The sequence below is a fragment of the Vigna unguiculata genome, chromosome 3, assembly GCF_037176805.1.
Source record: "Vigna unguiculata cultivar grain cowpea cultivar isolate G323 ecotype 2 chromosome 3, ASM3717680v1, whole genome shotgun sequence".
NCBI lineage: Eukaryota > Viridiplantae > Streptophyta > Magnoliopsida > Fabales > Fabaceae > Vigna > Vigna unguiculata.
This window is the reverse complement of record NC_140794.1, coordinates 65,944,242-65,963,348: the sequence shown is the minus strand read 5'-3', so window position 1 is coordinate 65,963,348 and position 19,107 is coordinate 65,944,242. Positions and strand designations below refer to the sequence as shown.

Here is a 19,107-nt window from a genome sequence, read left to right as displayed (position 1 = left end):
TTGCAACCTAAAACAACAAAAACTTGAATTGCATCTTGAGTTTGTGTTTGACATTTGTTTATAGACACATGCCAAAATGAGTCATAATTGATTCGGGTCACTGTGGATTCAACGGTTTCAACCTAGTGAACTTAACTACAATCCACTTATATTTAAAAGAAAAATTAAAATTAAATAGGTAAACTAACTAACATAATTAATTTAATTTCCCTCACTGTCTCTCTCTGAAGATAAGAACCCAGGGTTGCAGACTGATTCAAAGTGAGTCCTAATTTGCCTCGGTGCTCCTTAGCCTCTGCGGCATCGTGTTCGTGTCAGTGCACTTCCCCATCTGTGGTGTCACGTCATGCTCCTCCGGACTGGTGCTTGTCGGCATAGCTGCTCCGTCTTGTCAGTCTTTGTGTCTTTCTTGTCCATCACAACCTTTCTCTCCTTTCTTTTTTTTTTTCTGGTACAACTTTCAATAGTTTCTTTTTATTGTTCACTTCCTCTTCATAACATCTATTGTAATAATAGAAACATATTTTAGGATAAATGCTTAGTTTGCAGGAAAAGCTATTGACATTCAATCAACAATTTGCAAAAACTGTGTAAGGTGAAAAGTGTGGCACTGCGGGAATTAATTGGCAAAATGTGACATGTTAGAAAATTTGGAGGTTGGAGTGTGGCGGAGGAGAAAAGGAAAAGGAGTCTATGTCTGTGATTGATAAAATATTTTAAGAAATAGTAACGTATTTTTAGAAGTTTTTCCTAAATGTATTTTTTAGAAGTTTTTCCTAAACGTATTTTTAGAAGTTTTTCCTAAATGTCTGTGATTGATAAAATATTTTCCTAAATAGTAATAGGACTGAGGAAATGTCTCCCGAACATTGAACTTCAAAAGTAGAAAATATAGTATAATTTGCAGGTCCGTTACCACATCTTGTCTTCCGATTTTTTATTTTTTTTTAAAACCTGAAAACTAAATAATTTTCGTATCATTGAGTTAAAATATTTGAAATATCAACTAAAAATGAAAAACCAAAGAAAACAGCCATGCACATAATTGAAAATGGTGCAACATCATCAACTTATATATACCAGCGACCATACTCATTTACCAATAAAGTATAATTCAACTCAACTTGTCGTGGTTATCTAGAGAGGAAAAAGAGAGGGGGTTTTGAAGCAAAGAAGCAGTTTGAATCTTTTTTACTTGGGAAACAATAATGAACTAGTTTTATAAAGCAAAGTAAGGCAATAAAACCCTCTCAACACTGTACATTTTTAGGGGTAAAAGTCATCATGCTTCACCCGGAAAGCCTGAGAAGAGCATGATGGAGTGATAATAGCAAACTGAGTAGGAAATGGATTTGAAAAACTGTAACACCATAATTAACATGTTCCTAAAATTGAACTAACTTGTTTGAAATAATCAAATTAACAGTAAAAACACTTTATAAACATTGGTACAAAACCATGTGGTGAAGAAAATAGAAAACTCTGCAGTTATGCCACACATAAACTGAAATTAGAAGCATAACAGGCGTTGATATTGTGGCGTAACGGCTAGAAATAAATAACCTAAATTAACAAGCCGTTGTGTAAGTTTGTAATTGAACTTTCAAACTCATTCCAAAATCCGTACAAAGCATAATCTGTCACGGAACATCAAGAAAAAAATTGAAACTTTTCTTTCACATAAATCTATGAAAGTGAGCCGTGATCGAACTAAACAACTACCTGCAATTCAATTATGTTTCAGTTGAGCTTCTTGAGGATGTTAGAAGCCCAACGCTTGACTCGTCCTCTGAGAGAGTAACCGAAAACCATTCCAGCAACAAAGCAAATTGCACAAAGCTTTGAACACGTCCAATAGGACACCGCGTGTCTGCAACAAACAACACACACGATAATCATGTCAATTTAAAACTTCAAACCCTAATCTGTAAGAACAGCGTTAAACAATGAAAACGAATGATCTGAAATAAGCTTAGATAAGATGCAGAGAGAAAGAGAGAAATGCCTTGGAGGTCTGGTAGCTAAAAGAAGGGAAGAATCAGGAGGCGATGGCGGCGGCGGTCGGATACGGTCGAAGTTCGACGAGATGATGTCGCCGGAAACCTTACTGACGGCAGCAGTCATCGCTCCAAAATGCAATAGGCGCTGAACTATGCTGCTTTAACAACCCCTTTCTCATCTATGCATAGTATTCCCTTCTGACTCATCTAAACGACGCCGTAATAACCATCCCGGCTATTTTATTTACTAATGAGGTATTATTATATATTAATTAATTAATCAATAATCTGTAATCATATATATAAAAGAATTTTGTTAATGTATATATGTTATATTTCTGTTCTCTTTTTAATTACATCATAAAATAATAAAAAACAAATAAATAAAAATTATTTAAATACAAAAATGAACTTTACATATTTTTATTGAATATGAAATAGTTATTAATATTTTCTTTTTACATAATATATTTAACTCAAACACTTAAGGAATTAAATCTAACTTTTATTTACAAAAACATATTTAACCAAAAGAGTTATATAATCCTTCCATTATTTACAACAAACAATAAAAGTAAATTTTAATAGACTTAAACATAAATGCTTAATTTGAATTTGAATTTTCTGTCAATTTTTTTTTTATTATTTTTTTATAATATATTGATTATCACTAATTTTAATATTTTAAAATATATTAAAAAAATATTTAAAATATTAATATATAATATATTTTTAATGTTCAATAAAACATAAAAGAAAAAATAGAGAATTGGACTCGCTTAATTTATCTAAAATGGAAGATCATTCGAGGGTTAACGTTAAAGCTAAAAAGTACAGAGGTGTTGGGGTCAGAATTTGTCCACGCCACGCCACAAAGCGAATCTTCTATCATCACCAATAACCATTCACCAGCCATTAACGCTTTTCCTTATCCTTCTCCTCTCTCTCTATCCTTACACCAAAGCCAATCTTCACTCACCATTTCCTTCTTCGCATTGTTCCTCACCAATGGCTTCCCTCTCTCTCCCTAACCACTATCTTCCCACCTTGCTTCGTTCTCACTCTCCCAACTACCCATCTTCCCAAAACCTCCCACTCTCTTCCACGCCTTCAAATTCTCAATTTTTCGGTCTCAAGCTCTCTCATTCTCCCTCTTCCTCAATCCCCTCTTCTTCTTTCCTCAGACCCTCCATTTTCGCCAAGGTACATTTCTCTCATCATCACCTTTTTTCATGTTGCTAATAACTTAGCCTTTTACTTCTTACTTACCACCCACCACCGTCTCTTTTCTTTTCTTTTTTTGTGTTCTATATTCCTTGATAGGTGAATAAAGGTTCAAAGCCACCGAATTTCACACTCAAAGATCAGAATGGGAAGAATGTGAGTCTCTCCAGCTTCAAGGGAAAGCCAGTAGTTGTGTATTTCTACCCTGCTGATGAGACCCCTGGCTGTACCAAACAGGTAAATTCACACAATGTCAATGTAGGAATAGTTCACATATTTCAACAGTGAATGGTGAATGTGTGATGCACTAGATATGGAGCATATGAATGAACAAAAGGGAATAGGAAAAGGTCTTATTGTTCTTTTGATAAGGAAGGGGAGAGAAGGATTTAGGTTGTTCTCATGACTTGAATTCCAGTGTTGTATGTGCATGCTGCAAATGGAGGGTAATGAAAAATAGATAGCACTTCAACCCCTGTTGGGTTTATCCATGTAAGATAGCGTAGAAAATAACTCCTTTGAGAAAATCTACCAGATTCGCTGCCTGATGATTGGGTACTTTGTATCCCTATTGAGTACTATATATTAATACAAAACATAAATGTTTGTAATATTTAGAAGTAACAAACAAAGAAATGAAATCTAAAGTTGCATAGCAATTCTAAAAGGTCTCATAAAAATGACCAACAACTTCTTTCATATGTCTTATAATACGGATTGGAGGGAGTAATTTATTCTTTATTGCAGGCTTGTGCTTTCAGGGATTCGTATGAGAAGTTCAAGAAAGCAGGAGCAGTGGTTGTTGGGATTAGTGGTGATGATGCTTCCTCTCACAAGGTAAAGATCAGAGGTTTCTGTTTTTCATTTTTATAATCAACCATATTAATTTTTTTAGTGATTTGCATTTCACATTATGTAGGCATTTGCCAGCAAATACAAACTTCCATTTACCTTGTTGAGTGATGAGGGCAACAAGGTGAGAAAGGAATGGGGAGTGCCAGGTGATTTCTTTGGATCATTGCCTGGAAGAGAGACTTATGTGATTGATAAAAATGGGGTGGTCCAGCTTGTCTACAACAATCAATTCCAACCAGAAAAGCATATTGATGAGACCCTGAAAATACTTCAGAGCCTTTGAGGCTTTTTGATTCTTTTGTAACTGTGAATTTTAAGTTTGTAAGCTCTGTAATTATATAGCTGATTTTGGAGCCTTTGATCACATTCCTTGGAGGTGATGACATGTAGAGAGAAAAAGATTATAACCTCTCCGGATGGAAATAATGCCTTCATTTGCCAAAAATACAGTGAGATTATATATGTATCTTTTCCACTACAGTTTCTATATGATTTGAATTTGCTATTTCAAACAAGTTTCCGTTCAGAAATACATATGATTTATGTGAACAAAGTGTAACCTTGAATGAGTTTTGACTGCATTCATGGAACATGACTCTTAAGTATCTAAACAACATTTGGCTCTCGACTTAGCCTTAAATTTTTGTTTCTTAGAGAACATGCAGTTATTTTTATTATCATCATCATTATTACTACTATTCGACCAGTATTTATGCAGTGACTAAGAGAGTGGTAGTAAGCTTGTATATTCAATCTTCCTTGGCATAGTCTTGAATGCTGTAGGGGCCAAATACTTCGGATAACCAGTTCTTCTTCCGCCAGGAACTCCATCCTAAATCTTTACAAATTTCATCACTATGGTTGATGCTGTAAGTGGAAATGCAGTGCCTCTTATAGAACCTTGTTGATCTTTTCATCACTTCTATCTCCTTGGCTGTTTGTGAAAGCATGCTCTCCACACTTGGGAGCTTGAATTTGTCATCCACCAGCCCAGAAAGCCACATGGAACGTAGCTCTGATGAGTGAAGATTTGAAACACTCTCCACGAAACCCACAAAGGCCATGTTTGGAATCAATGGATGAATAGTTCCCCTATCATCATAAACATGAATCAGCTGTTACTTACAATTTTTTTTTTTTAATTATCTAAAAAATTGCAGTTTTAAAAGAGTGTAATACATTCTCCTAATGTATTTTTTGTATGGAAGAAAGCACAATGAATGGAAGAGTCCTTCTTACCTATATAAAGGCATAATGCCAGAAGAGTACTCCAACAAGCTACTAAAAGGCTCTGGTAAAATAGTTTTGAGTTTTTTCTTTCCATCAAAACCAGTTGCAAGAATCACTACATCAGCATTCAGCTTCGTGTTGTCTTCAAATTCAATCCCTCCATTCCAGAACCACCATTTTGATGCCTTCTTAAAGACAATTTTGCCTTTTTCAGCCTCGGAGAAGAAATTTTCTGGCATGATGGCCATTTGACAAGATGCATAATCCTCCACAAAGGGGTGTTCTGGTTTTAATCCATACTTCTCCAATGGAAGTTTCCACAGAAGGTAGGACTCAATAAACTTTGAAATTCCACGCCTCTATTATTGCTCATTGAATAACATAACCAAAAAAAAAAAAACATTAGCTATGCTTTTAGAAACCATTCAGAATAGTGAAAAAACTTGAATGGAAATTTACCAGTGGAGATAACATGAGGCAGAGAAGAGTCCTGAGTAAGCCCTGATCTGGTCTCTCGTGGATAAACTGAGAAGATCTTGTTGAGAAGAACATGAAAAAAGGCAATCCCCAAATCCAGTAATGGGGAACTGTCCAATGCAAAGTCCTTACAACCATGGTGCAAGCTTCTCCTTCAGGTCCTTCGCAACAATACACCAACAACTTTGTTATGCACGTTGAAATTTAACCAAAAAAAAAATGAAAATTATCTTAATTTATTATTATAAGCAAAAAAGAATATAAACATTTAAATTAGTAAAAAAAAAACTGAGACAAAATCAATTCTAAAATAAGGTTTATACCCACTTATATAATCTAAATTAGTTTTATCTCTGGTTGATGTAGGATTTCTCACACATCCCCTCACGACGAGATATATACATCTCGAGTCTCGAGCATGAAAATTAATAGATGATCCAATTATAATCCTATAACCATTGAAATAATATATCCAACATAAAAATAATTTTCGTTTGCATCCACTTATATAATTTAAATTAAATTTAATTCTTATTTTTAGTCCACGTCAAACTTTTCTCACCAAATTTATCTTATTCTTTTAAACAATAATTAACGCTTATCCCTCTCTATCCATAGCATGGTAACATCTACATGTCAATGATTTTTCATTATTTATTGAAGTTATGGATGACATGAGGTGTTGAAATTTTAGTGGACTTTTCATATAAGACTGTCACACGTAGTATTCATGTCTGTGGGTGAAGATGAAGGTTGGAACCGGTGTTTAAAGCCATGTCTAAACATTTTTGTCAAAGTCAAAACTGATTTGTGGAATTCTATTTTATATGACTTCTGACCTATGAATTCGTTTCGTTTAAAGCTTCATATACAATATTATACTAAATAAAAAGAAAAGAACAGTAGGTAAGTGAAAACATCTTTCACACATAAAAAAAAAATGTAGTGTGCAACCAAAAGCACGCAGGTCAACTTTGGAAAATAAAGCCCCTACTTGTGTTTAGCAATAATAAAAAAAACAATAAATTATATACAACCTAAAATCATTTGGAAAATTAATGTTGTCGTCTTTGGTGCTTTATAAGCACAGGAACTGAAAATGACATTGTGAAAGAAAACCAAACAAAAAGTAATAGTGGCAATATGAAACAGAGGTTGAAGAGAAAAACAATGTCGTTATTTTCCACATGATAAATAAAAGGCAACGTGTTCAATTGAAGCTATTGAACGCCACCTCTTTGATAACCCAAACTGGAAAATAAAAAGTTGGAAGAAAAGCAGAAGAAATTTTTAAGAAAATCGAGTCAAATGCGTGCACAAAATAATTGCCAGCTTTCACATTGATTAGTCAACACTTATTTCTTTTTATATATTTTTTCTTTTCAAAATAATCATAAAAGGTTACCAAATATCATATATTTTTTTTACAGCATAAATAATTTTATTACAATTAAATACATTTTGTAAGACAATATGTTTGTCTTTAAATTAAATTATAAAATATTTTGTATCTCTATTTTATGAAATTTGTAGAAAATATTTTTTTCAACAAATGGTATAAAGATTATATTAAAGTCCACTATAAAATTCTATTTGTTACACGAAAAACAATCTGCATGTTATTTATTGAAATAGATATTTGTCATCACTTTACATGGACAAAACACTGTCTAATTTAATTTAAAAACGAAGTTTAAATTTTTATAATAGTTCAGAGAGAAAAAGAACTTTTTCATCACAAGTACTTTTTAACCAATAAAAATAATTTGAGAGGAACATTATTTAAACAACAAATAACTAATAAAAATAATTTGAGAGGAACATTATTTAAACAACAAATAACTAATAAAACATAATAATTTTTACTTTTTCTTCATAAAAATATTGTTACATAGCATCTAATATATTATATGCATTCAATTTTTACATCTTCTACCAAATGTTTAAACAGCATTTTTCTTTATTTTTTAAATTAAAACACCATATTTGAATTCAATTTTATTCTGAGTTATACGGTAGGTGTATAACTAATTAAAGCGATAAATTAGTTAATGCTTCCGATGTTTAGAATATGATATTTAGCAACAAGTTATAGACTAGTATGATTTGTTTTTTTATAAAGCTCATAAATTATCGGCCGTTATTATTGCAAATAAAAAACAGTGATGATGTTATTAATTTAGGCTCAATATGTTGAAAAGTCACATATTTTTACATATTGATGCAGTGTGAATTCATAGTGTCAATTTCGAGAAAATTTCTTCATAAACACCTCTAAAACGAGAAGAAAACTAAATGTAATTGTTACATAACTTAAACAGTTTGTGTGCATTAAAAACAATATTTTAAATAGTTAAAGTAAAATAGCTTATAGAGTTTAACTTGTACATAAATTCATAACTGATAAAAAATATAATTTTGTTTTTATTTTATTTTCTTTAAAGGTACTTAAAAGAGAAAAATATTTATTTGTAAAAAAAAATCTTCTTATTTTTTATTACTAAATAAAGCTTTTTCCAAAGAGAATTTATATATAGTATAAATCATGGGTTATTATTATTATTACCTTGGTTTGCCCGTGCACATTCCATGGCTAAATCAAGACCAGACTTTTTGAAACCAACAACTACCACCTTTTTCCCTCTCAGAAGTTCAGTAGAAGCTTCTTGGTCAAGTTTACAGTAGTCTAACGTATGCATTACTTTTCCCTTGAATATCTGTGGCCCTTTCTTATGTGGAAACGATGGAATCTTGGGTGTGTCCCCATATTTTCCAACGCACACCACCAGAAACTCGAACTCATACCACTGAAATGTATAACATTAAATTTGTGAAACCCTAGCGAAAGTGTGTGGTTTTTGAGAAGGTAATAATTTGTGCATACCTGAATGGTGTCTGAGTTATTGGTTCGCACAGCAACTTCCCACACGGGCTGACCGGGAAGCAGGCTTGAAAAGTGAGTGACTTCCCGGTTGCCGGAGAATCGGATTTGGAGGACTTTGGAGTTGAACCTGATGTTCTTGAAAATGTCAAAGTGGTGAGCATAAGAGTGTAGATAATTGAGTATCTCGAAATGGGTGGGAAAATTAGGGTTGTCCCTCTGAGGCCAAGGAAAATCGGTGAATTCATAATCACGACGATGAGACTGAAGCCTGGTGGAGTTGTAGGAGCAATGGCTCCAAACCCCACCAATGGAATCTGAGGCCTCAAAAACAATAGGGTTGTGATGAGATAATTGTTTAGCAGCTGCTAACCCACTTACCCCAGCCCCTATGATGCCAATTTTTGAGACCAACATGGGACGATTTTGGTTTTGGTTTTGGTTAGCCATGTAATATGATTTGGTATAATTGTTGGGATCCATGTTGAACAAGGTTATAAAGAGTGTGTGTATGTATCTATGTATGTATAAGTATGATGAAGTGATGAGTGCAATCAAAATGCAAGGCTTGGACTTGTATTTATAGATGTCTCAATTTGCATCACTTGTCACTGTGATGTCATAGACCCTAGATTCTAGGGTAAACAAAAATAAATAATTCAAATGCATGTAGACCCAACTTGCTTGTTTACACCCTGGAAAAAACATAAAACAATATAAATGTAATAAGTTTAATAATGTGTGGTTTATAAGAGCTAATTATCGTTAAGAATACATATATCTAGTTCTTTTCTTACTAGTTATTATTTTTAGGAAATTCTTGCGTTGATGTAACTTGATATATATAATATCTCATTTTTTATACATATTTAAATGGAAATTTATGAAAATTCATCATTTATTAAATTAGTTTCGATTCCTTTTAGTTAGGAGATGAATTTTTTGTTGAAGAAATAAGCAAAAAATCAGTTAAGGAGCTTTTTGTTTATGTATATGTTTTCAAGATTAAGATAATTGTGAGGTGATTTACCTTTTCAAACAGAATATAACGTGACTATGTATGAATCCACGCCAATAAGGGGTAAAGGTCAAAGTATTTAGAAAAGATACATTATTTATAGCATCATATACTTATATACATGTTACTTGAGCATAATTATGCGGAAAATTCATAGAAATTGAACCCTTAACAGTCAAATATTTTCTTGAACATATGAAGTTTCATGAGTGTTAGAAGTCTCACATTAATTAGAGATAAAACAATTTTATAATATATAAATAAGGTGCAAACCTCACCTTACAAGTTGGTTTGGTAGGGTTGAGTTAAACTTAAAATTCACTTCTAACATGATATCAGAATAATTTCATAATATATAAGTGAGGTGCAAACCTCACCTTACAAACCTGTTTAATGGGATTACAAATTTTAAGTTGATGTATTGGAACTCATATATATTATTAGTATCCCAATAACTTAAGGGAAGATTTGATTTGAAATGTTGTGCATTAATTATACGAGGACCATATGTCATACATATATAGATATCAGAAGAATCGGAGTGTGAACAATCAGACTGTGACTCCCTTGCACCAATGACTATACAAATTAAAAATATAAAATAGTCCAAACATGTCCGAATAAAGTTGGCAGAACCAACCAACGTACATGGCTACAGACAACATATTATAATTCTTCTCTGAGAAAAGAAGTTGTTAATTGTGCATGAGTACTATATACATATTTAGTATAATTTAATTAAAACAATGGGTGTGAAGAGGAGTGGTTTTGTTTTGTGTTGACCATGCAAACTTTTCAAGTGGAGTTCATGTTTAGGGACTTAGTTCTTGCAAGCAATTCATTTATAGGCATAGTTTTAGACGAAATTAACTTGCATGTTTTACCGTAGAATAGAAAACAAAACATGGTGAGTAGAATGTTAAGAAAAATGAATACGATGACGATGTTTGTTGTTGTGACATATGGATCTAGAAAGGTGGAAGGGAAGGTAGATTTTAATGTATATGCATATGCATGCATCTCTCACATTCAAGCATTGGCATTATTTTTGGAAAACTAATGGAGGCTGAGTGGGAAATAGCTAGGAACCTTACACTTGGAAATTTAGTAATATGTTTCACTTTTATGCATGCATGGAAGATTGGAAACGGCTCTTCATATAATCCATGTCATTTTTTTTTTTTTTGCATCCCACCATATACACATAAATTTAATCATTAATTAATTTATGGATCATTTATATTCTGCCTTTTCTTTTCTTTTTTTTAAATGTGAACGTTATTATTTCCTTTCTCACGACAATGTCAAGGCTCTTACAACCAATTGGACTATATTATTTTTTTGTTGACAATCTTGTGATTCAACGCCACGTAAAAGTCTATTATATCTGTTTCAAAACACCACAACACAACACTCCAATATGGCAATGTTACATATATTTTATGTTTTTTAATAAGTAATAAATTACACGAAAGTATGCGTAAGTCCACAGTGTAGTAGTTTGTACTAATACTTTATATATATTATTATAATTGGGTAACACTGTAGATGTGGATACAATATTGTTCGGTCTTTGGAGCTTTCTTTCTGTGCTTTTCCATCAGAATCCCAATTAAATTTCAATCACATTATTCTATGGGGGGTCATTGCTTAAGAAATTTAGTATAGTAAGTATAATATATTGCTCTGTATTTTACTCTAAAAATTGGAAAAAATAAATCTATCATAACGCGGTTTATTGCTTAATTATTCGGTTGACAATTTGAGTTTAATCATATAATACTATGAATATTTTATTTAACAAAAGTTGTGAATAATTATTATTATGATTAGATGCTTAATAGTTTTTATCTAAGTTGCCCATTACATAATTATGTGTAAAGGATATAAGTTCCAAGTTGTAACCCATTACATAGAAAGTCATACATGGAATTTGTAATTAGCTTTTCGATGAAACTTCTTCATATATGGTGGATGAATAAGTAAAAAATTAAAGAGAAAAAAAGAAAAACAAAAGAAGACAAATTTGAGTGATGAGATAGTCACTTATTGAATAACTTATTGAATAGACAAAACAGGGACAATGACTATAAGTGTTGTTATTCCTTCCACTCTGATGTTAAACATTTCTTTTATAATCTCCAAAGTGATCATTACATCATAGTAATATATTTTGAACATTATTTAAATCATCAACGATCGATTTATATTATACATATCTTTATATGCTAAACATCACAACTTAATTAATAAAAAAATATTTAAAAAATCACATTAATCGATTGACAGTCGACTTGACCAACCCATATAGTAAAAAAACTCATAATTTTCTTACCTTAAAATTTTATTTTGATAAGTATAAATAAATTGAATTTTTATTATTGATGATGTGTCTCCCTATAAATAGTTCCGTTAACTGTCTCAAGATGTGAAAAATATAAGTTTTCCATATCACATTTTCCTATTAAGATAATTTTAAAGAAAGAAAATAAATAAGAAATGAGTTTGGATAAAATACAAAAATATAGAAAAATAAAAGAGATGGGATACAAACATCGATCCATTACAAAAGAAAAAGAAGAAGAAAAATCCACCTTTCTCTCTGATTCACATGTAATGAAAGAAAAATAAATCTTTCTAATTATTTTTGTATTAATCTAAAATCATTCATTTTATATTACATAAATTTAGAAAATCGTGTTAATTAAAAAACATAAGCGATAACTATAAAAACAAATACATGCTAATATTTTTTTTTTCAATAACTAAAATGTATTTTATCTATAGTTATATCCATAACTACATACACCTTTACTTTTTTCAATTTTACTCTTTTAATTATTACTTTTAAAATTTTAAAATTTTATAAATATTTAAAGATTGTGTACACACATATGATAATGTTTGTGTTTACACTAAAATATAAAAATGAGATTCCTCCTTTTAGTATCCACATTTGTTTTATAATTTTACCCTTTAATTAAAGGTTTTTTTTTAATTAAAATAATTATTTTGTCAACTTTATGCTAGTATATATATATATATATATATATATATATATATATATATATATATATATATATATATATATATATATATATATATATAAAGAAGGATACACCACTTTGATGTCTTTTTTTATTTTTTCAATTTTAATAAAAAAAAATCTGTTTTATTATTTTAGTAACTAATTTTTGAATTCAAATACTTACTCACTGTAAAATAATTATTTATTTTTTTATCATTTTAATAACTATTTTTTAAAATTTAAATAATTACTCATAATAAAAAAATTTATTTACACAATACTACTTGTAATATTTTTTATCTCAATAACTAAAATTTAGAATTATATACACATTTTATTTTATCAATTTTACCCCATTAATTACTACTTTTAAAATTTAAATAATTTATTAATATTTAAAAAATTGCATACACAATAGTACTTGTCTTTATTCTAGTATATGAAAGAAAGTCTCTTTTCGAGGTCCATATTTGTTTTATTATTTTACCCTTTTAATATATTTTTTTAAAATTAAAATGATTAGTTTATCATTAAGTCGAATTATCAAATAACTCAATCCAACTCAATCATATTGTCTTTTATTTAGTATCATGTATTCAACCTAATTTAAACTAATTTTGATAAAAAAATTATAATAGGTAACTTGAGATCCACACTTATAATTAAGTTACGGACAAATTGAATTATATATATATATATATATATATATATATATATATATATATATATATATTGAACAAATTTATGATTTAATTTAATGACTGACCTAATCAATCCACTTAGTTACATTTTATTGGACTTTACATAAAGAATTACAAAAATTTAACCAATTCAACCAAAATAATTTTTTAGTGGATTATTGGGTGATGAATTTATCTAAATTATTCAAACTAAATTCTCTCAATCGATGAAAAATATTAAAATTAAAATATTTTTATAGATATTATTAAATTTATAAAAATTATATATTTAAAAAAAATAATTATACAAAATATATTCTTAAAAAATTAATTATAGAAAATAAATCCAAATTTTAAGTATAAAATAATTAATAAATAAATTATATTATATATATATATATATAATATTGATTATGGATAAAATATATAAAATATTACTTTTTTGAGAATATACACTAGTCAAGTCAATAGACTGACACTTTTTTTAAGATTGATTCTAATTAACTTATATTTTATAAGTAGATTGATACTCGTCTCATATAATATTTTAAAGTACTGGATATAACATTGAAATATGTTAAGATAATAATATTTTGATATTTTTTTACTCAATTTTAATTTATTATTTCAATTATTTTAAATTATTATATAAAATAATAATAATTAAATAATGACTAGAGAAATAAATTAAAATTGAATTAAAAAAGTGATCAAAATAGCATTATTTATATTTTTATTATAAAACATCCTTAATATAATTCCTGATACTATAATTTTAGCATGATTTTTAATTTTAAATGAGAAAATAGTCTTTACATTGTTAGTCTACAAAATTTTTAATTATGCTGTGATCTAATTTTTTGTCAGTGCAATGGTGCAATGAGTTGATTTTTTAATAATTATTTTTAAATGTGATTCTTACCATGAAGTTTGACCGGTAGATAATAGATAGAAAATAAATGAAAAATTTGTCATTAATTTATTGATGACTATCATTACTACATTGATAAAGGGTATTTACATGTTAGTAATACCGTTTTTTCTATGGAACCTAATCTTCAATCTTGTGTTTAGTTTTTTTCAGCTCTTTAATTTATTTTGGAGTTGTGGTGTTTTTTTTTTAATGTTTTCCCCTCTCAAGTTTAACTCTCGGAGAAGGTAAGAGAAGTTAGGACTTTAAAATACTTTTTTTAGTCTGTTGCATGTTTTTGGTTTTGAATCGTGCTTCAAATGCTAGTTTGATGTTCGTGGTTATGTTTTTTTTTTTACTTTTGTTGTTTTGGATTTTGGGTTTTTGCATGCTGAAATCAGTGAAAATCTGCTATTCTAGCTTAAGCGAGATTAGTCTAGCACAAGCGAGAATTTTTAGCTTAATCGAGAATAACAAAATTTCGCTTTGCTCTCTGTTCGAAGTTTAGCTTAAGCGAGACCAATCTAGCTTAAGCGAGAATCGCTACAAAATTTTAATTCCTTACTTTAACTGGTGATTAATTGGGTTAATGTTAAAAATATGATGTATGAAGCTATGCATGAATGATGTGCATTTTTTTTTTACTTTTACTTGATGTGTTTAGCTTGGGATGATAATTATTCTGAGATAACATGTAGAATGTTGATGGTAAAAGAGTTTCAAGGAAAATTTTTGGTGATAATGTGGTTAGTGTATGCCTTGATATAGGAGATGTCTAGATAAGGAATGTATTCTGAACTCTAATAATCACTCCTCACATCACACTCATGTAGAGTAGAGTGATTATGTGCTGAGAGTGGTTGGAGATTCTAGTCTTGGGAGGTGTTTTTGTCTGAAAAATATTAGGATTAACCTTGTGATTGATTTGGTGATAATTCCTTGTGGCTAGACTCTGCAGAGTTTAGAAATTAATGCAAATGCATACTTCATCGGAATTCTATATCAAACGCATAATCCAGATATTGCGTGAATAGTCAGTTAGGTGTTTAATTGAGTGAAAAATTTATGAATTATTGTTCATTTTCTTCATGTATGTGTTTCTTGAGTGATGTACTTATGTAAATATATTTACGTATAAATGCTTAAATACACTAGCTTACCCTTCTTTCTTTTTGTGTTTGTTTCCTTGTTGTGCTTTCCTTTTTGCAATGATCACCAAATGTTGGTGTGAGCAGATGTGGAGAGCCCCGATGATAATTAAGATGGCAAAGATGTTACTCTGTAGTTTAGGCTTGTTGGTTAGTGTTTTTTTGAGCATCTTTTGAAGAACTGATCTTATGTAATTTCTTGCTCTTTTGAACAATTTTTTGTCAATCTGATTTATGTTTTAAGACATGTTTATGGCATTGTTCTGTGCCCATGGCACTTATATTTTAAGTATATTTTGGATATATTTTAGGATGACTGTAATGGTTAAACTCTGATATACTTTCTACTATTTGTTATATTGTATTATGATATGCAATGTTTTACTTATTAGAGTTATTCTATTAAATGAGATGTCACAAATAGTAACCAATTTTCTTAAAACATCGATTAAGATATAATTAATATTCTTAAATTCATTACTTTTATAGAAAATTAGAATAATTAAGTTTATTAGTTAATTATATTATAAATTTATGTAACAAATTTTATAAAAACAAAAATACCATTTGAAATTTTTAAACAATATTTCTCTCACATAAAAATAAGTATTTTAGAATTTATAAAATCTCTACTAAAAAGAAAAAGAAAAAATAAATTTCTAGACACTTGAAATTTCTTGGTAAAAACATTTGGGAAAATTTTGAGATGTGAAGACTTCAAACATTTGAAACGTAGGTTTTCATTTTTTGCAAAAAAAATAAATAATTTTTTTCAAAAGAAAAATATTTATAATTTTTAAAATATTAAAATATAATTATTTAATTTATATTTTAATTGTTTTTTTAACTTTTAAATGTTTAATATTTTTATTATTATTATTCTGTTAATTTAAATTTTTATACGATTAATTATATTTTAATTTTTAACAATATAATTATTTTATTATTTTTTAAAATTTTATTGATATGTATTAAATAAAATATTATATATTATTATACAGCATTTATAAAATTTTTATTTTTTTAAATAAAATAAAATTGTATTAATAAGTATTAAGTTAAAAATTATTTAATATTATAATTAATTATAAATTTTTGTAAAATTTAATGTATATTAATTATTTTTAATCAAATACATAATATTAGCGTGAACTTCTTTTTATTCTGTTTGACTTCTATAGTAATTTTGTTGTCATATAATCTTCCTAGAAATTAGGTGGGACAATTATTATAACATTCTGCAACCAAAGTCAAAAGCTACATTCATATTTAAAGGCCATTAATTCAAATATATTTGTATATATAATCATATTAAAATTTAGGATGAATTTTCTATTGTTAAACCTGTTTCACTGTATACAGAAATACATTAGATATTTAGTATACAAATATTAAAAATATAAAGATGACCATCATATTTATTATTTTAAAATGAAAATAATTCAGATGTAGAAAAGCATGCGGTCTTATGTTGAATTTTGAACAGTTCATTGTCTATGTATCAAGAAAAATTAAAAAGTTGAGTAATGAAAAATTTCAGGTTTATTATTTTATATTATTTGTGTAGACAAATTAAAATCACTGTCTTGCCATTTCTTTTTATATCTAAATAAAAATATAATATGTGATTGTATATAGTACTAAAAGATCAACTTAGAAGTAACACACTAAAAATTGAGAGAATATATATATATATATATATATATATATATATATATATATATATATATATATATATATATATATATATATATATATATATATATATATATATATATATATATATATATATATATATATATATATATATATATATATATATATATATATAAAGTGGTAATAAATATGAGACATCTCCCATCTAAATTACCAACATAAAAAAAAGTTGAAACACCATCGAGCTGGAATTATATAGTTCATTTATATAAAAAATAAAAAATATATATTTTTAGAGCAAATACTGAAAAAAATAATAATACATGATTGATATATATCAAACACAAATATACATGATTGATATACAAATAAAAAATAGTCCATTTTTTTGTGTTCCAGCTCACAAAAATCATATCAATAGCTAATACGTTTGACAAATTTCAAAATAAAATATTAAATATTAACATATGGGATCAACACTTGTCATGTATTTTATGAAACATCTGGTTCTTAAATTATTTATCAAAAAAATATATATTTTTATTATTTATATTTGATCTTTATAATAATCAATATATATAACATGATAGTCTCTTACATATATTTATTAATTTAAGGTGACTACTTAACTTAACTAGATAATTTAAATCTTCATACACTTATACCACTTTGATATCTTTATTCATATATGATTATAATTATCATTAAAGTATGAACAATACGTTCATATATTTTATAATTCAACATTTCTTATATATTTATATAAAGTAGGATTACTTTTCTAAAAACTACTATCACACGTCAATTATATTATTTGTCTCATTTTATTTCCAAAATCAAATATTTATCTATCAACACCTCTTCATAAGATTACAAAGTCATATTAATTATTTTTTATACAACTTTAGTACGTACATATACCATCTTTTGTCAATATATATTAGAGATTTCATATTCTCATGACCTATGGAACATAAAAATAGATAACACAATTGAAACACCTCTTTTTAGAGTTTGGCTAAGTGTATTTTATTTAAATGAAATAAACTCTAAGCCAAAGTGATATTGGTAAATTTACCAAAAATTTAGTGATTTGTTTTAAGTTATGTTCCTGTGAGTAGTTAATATAACATAAAAGTCATCACGAAAAGAAAAAAGAAATAATGATAATAATAATAAAGTTGTCCATGCTATGTTATTCCTTATCAATTATAAACACTGAAATTTAAAATATTTTGTCACCAAGTTTCTTTATAAACTATATTAATTTCCTCCTCCTCACAAGTACAATATTTTAACTTCTTATTTCAAAATCAAATGCACACATTCCGATTAAAGTTCTTGCACTAGAACATCAATCTAGAACCTAGGGGAAATCTTAAAATAAGCTCTCTTTGAATTCAAAACATTAATAATAACTCATGTTTTATACTAACATTCAAGACAGATACGTATATAACTGTTCTTTAGTAAACTTTGGACCGATACTTTTACTTATCATGGAAGATTACGATGTTTAATATAGTATCAAAATTATTGTTAGAACTTATTTTAACAAGATTAATTGTTTGTTGAACATATTATTTCATTCATTATAAAGCTATTATCGGATTATCCATTAATATCAATTCTTATGTTCGAGATGTATATACTTCAGCGTGAAGAAATATGTTAGAAGTTTCATATTAACTAGAGATAAGACCAATTTAATATATATATATATATATATATATATATATATATATATATATATAAATAAAAGTGAGTGCAAACATCACCTTATGGTTCTATAGGGCTTGAATTAGCCTTAAAATCTATTTCTTAACATTTTTTCAATTATTTATATTTAAATTTGGTTGTCTCTGTTTCTTTTACTAATTTAACCGTTCATATTATTTTTGCTTATAATAATTAATTAAGATAATCTCCATTTTTTTTTTGTTCAATTTCAACATGCATAACAAAGTTGTTGGTGTAATGTTTTGAAGGACCTAAAGGAG

At 28.0% G+C, this 19,107-nt stretch overlaps 3 protein-coding genes across 5 annotated transcripts; 1 reads left to right on the top strand and 2 right to left on the bottom strand.

The window, feature by feature from the left end:
- LOC114179565 (uncharacterized) lies at positions 1-2,171 on the bottom strand. Of its 3 annotated transcripts, none has more exons than XM_028065952.2 (3): positions 2,006-2,170; positions 1,723-1,870; positions 1-501 (listed from the first exon to the last, which is right to left on the bottom strand). In XM_028065952.2, exons 1-2 carry the CDS (start codon positions 2,122-2,124, stop codon positions 1,741-1,743), a joined length of 249 nt encoding a protein of 82 aa, XP_027921753.1. In that variant the 5' UTR covers positions 2,125-2,170; the 3' UTR covers positions 1-501; positions 1,723-1,740. The 3 variants fall into 3 exon arrangements, with proteins under 3 accessions (XP_027921753.1, XP_027921754.1, XP_027921752.1); XM_028065953.2 differs by lacking the exon at positions 1-501 and adding an exon at positions 1,535-1,637 and having other exon boundaries at positions 2,006-2,171; XM_028065951.2 differs by lacking the exon at positions 1-501 and having other exon boundaries at positions 1,535-1,870; positions 2,006-2,169.
- Positions 2,172-2,862: 691 nt separating this feature from the next.
- Positions 2,863-4,594, top strand: PRXQ (Thioredoxin superfamily protein). The gene is made up of 4 exons (XM_028061079.2): positions 2,863-3,203; positions 3,324-3,461; positions 3,972-4,061; positions 4,144-4,594. The coding sequence occupies exons 1-4, from the start codon at positions 3,009-3,011 to the stop codon at positions 4,360-4,362; spliced, it is 642 nt and encodes a 213-aa protein (XP_027916880.1). The 5' UTR covers positions 2,863-3,008; the 3' UTR covers positions 4,363-4,594.
- Positions 4,481-9,190, bottom strand: FMO1 (flavin-dependent monooxygenase 1). Its single transcript, XM_028061078.2, has 5 exons — positions 8,671-9,190; positions 8,353-8,593; positions 5,769-5,947; positions 5,319-5,668; positions 4,481-5,171 (listed from the first exon to the last, which is right to left on the bottom strand). Exons 1-5 carry the CDS (start codon positions 9,148-9,150, stop codon positions 4,829-4,831), a joined length of 1,593 nt encoding a protein of 530 aa, XP_027916879.2. The 5' UTR covers positions 9,151-9,190; the 3' UTR covers positions 4,481-4,828.
- Between the last annotated feature and the right edge of the window lie 9,917 nt (positions 9,191-19,107).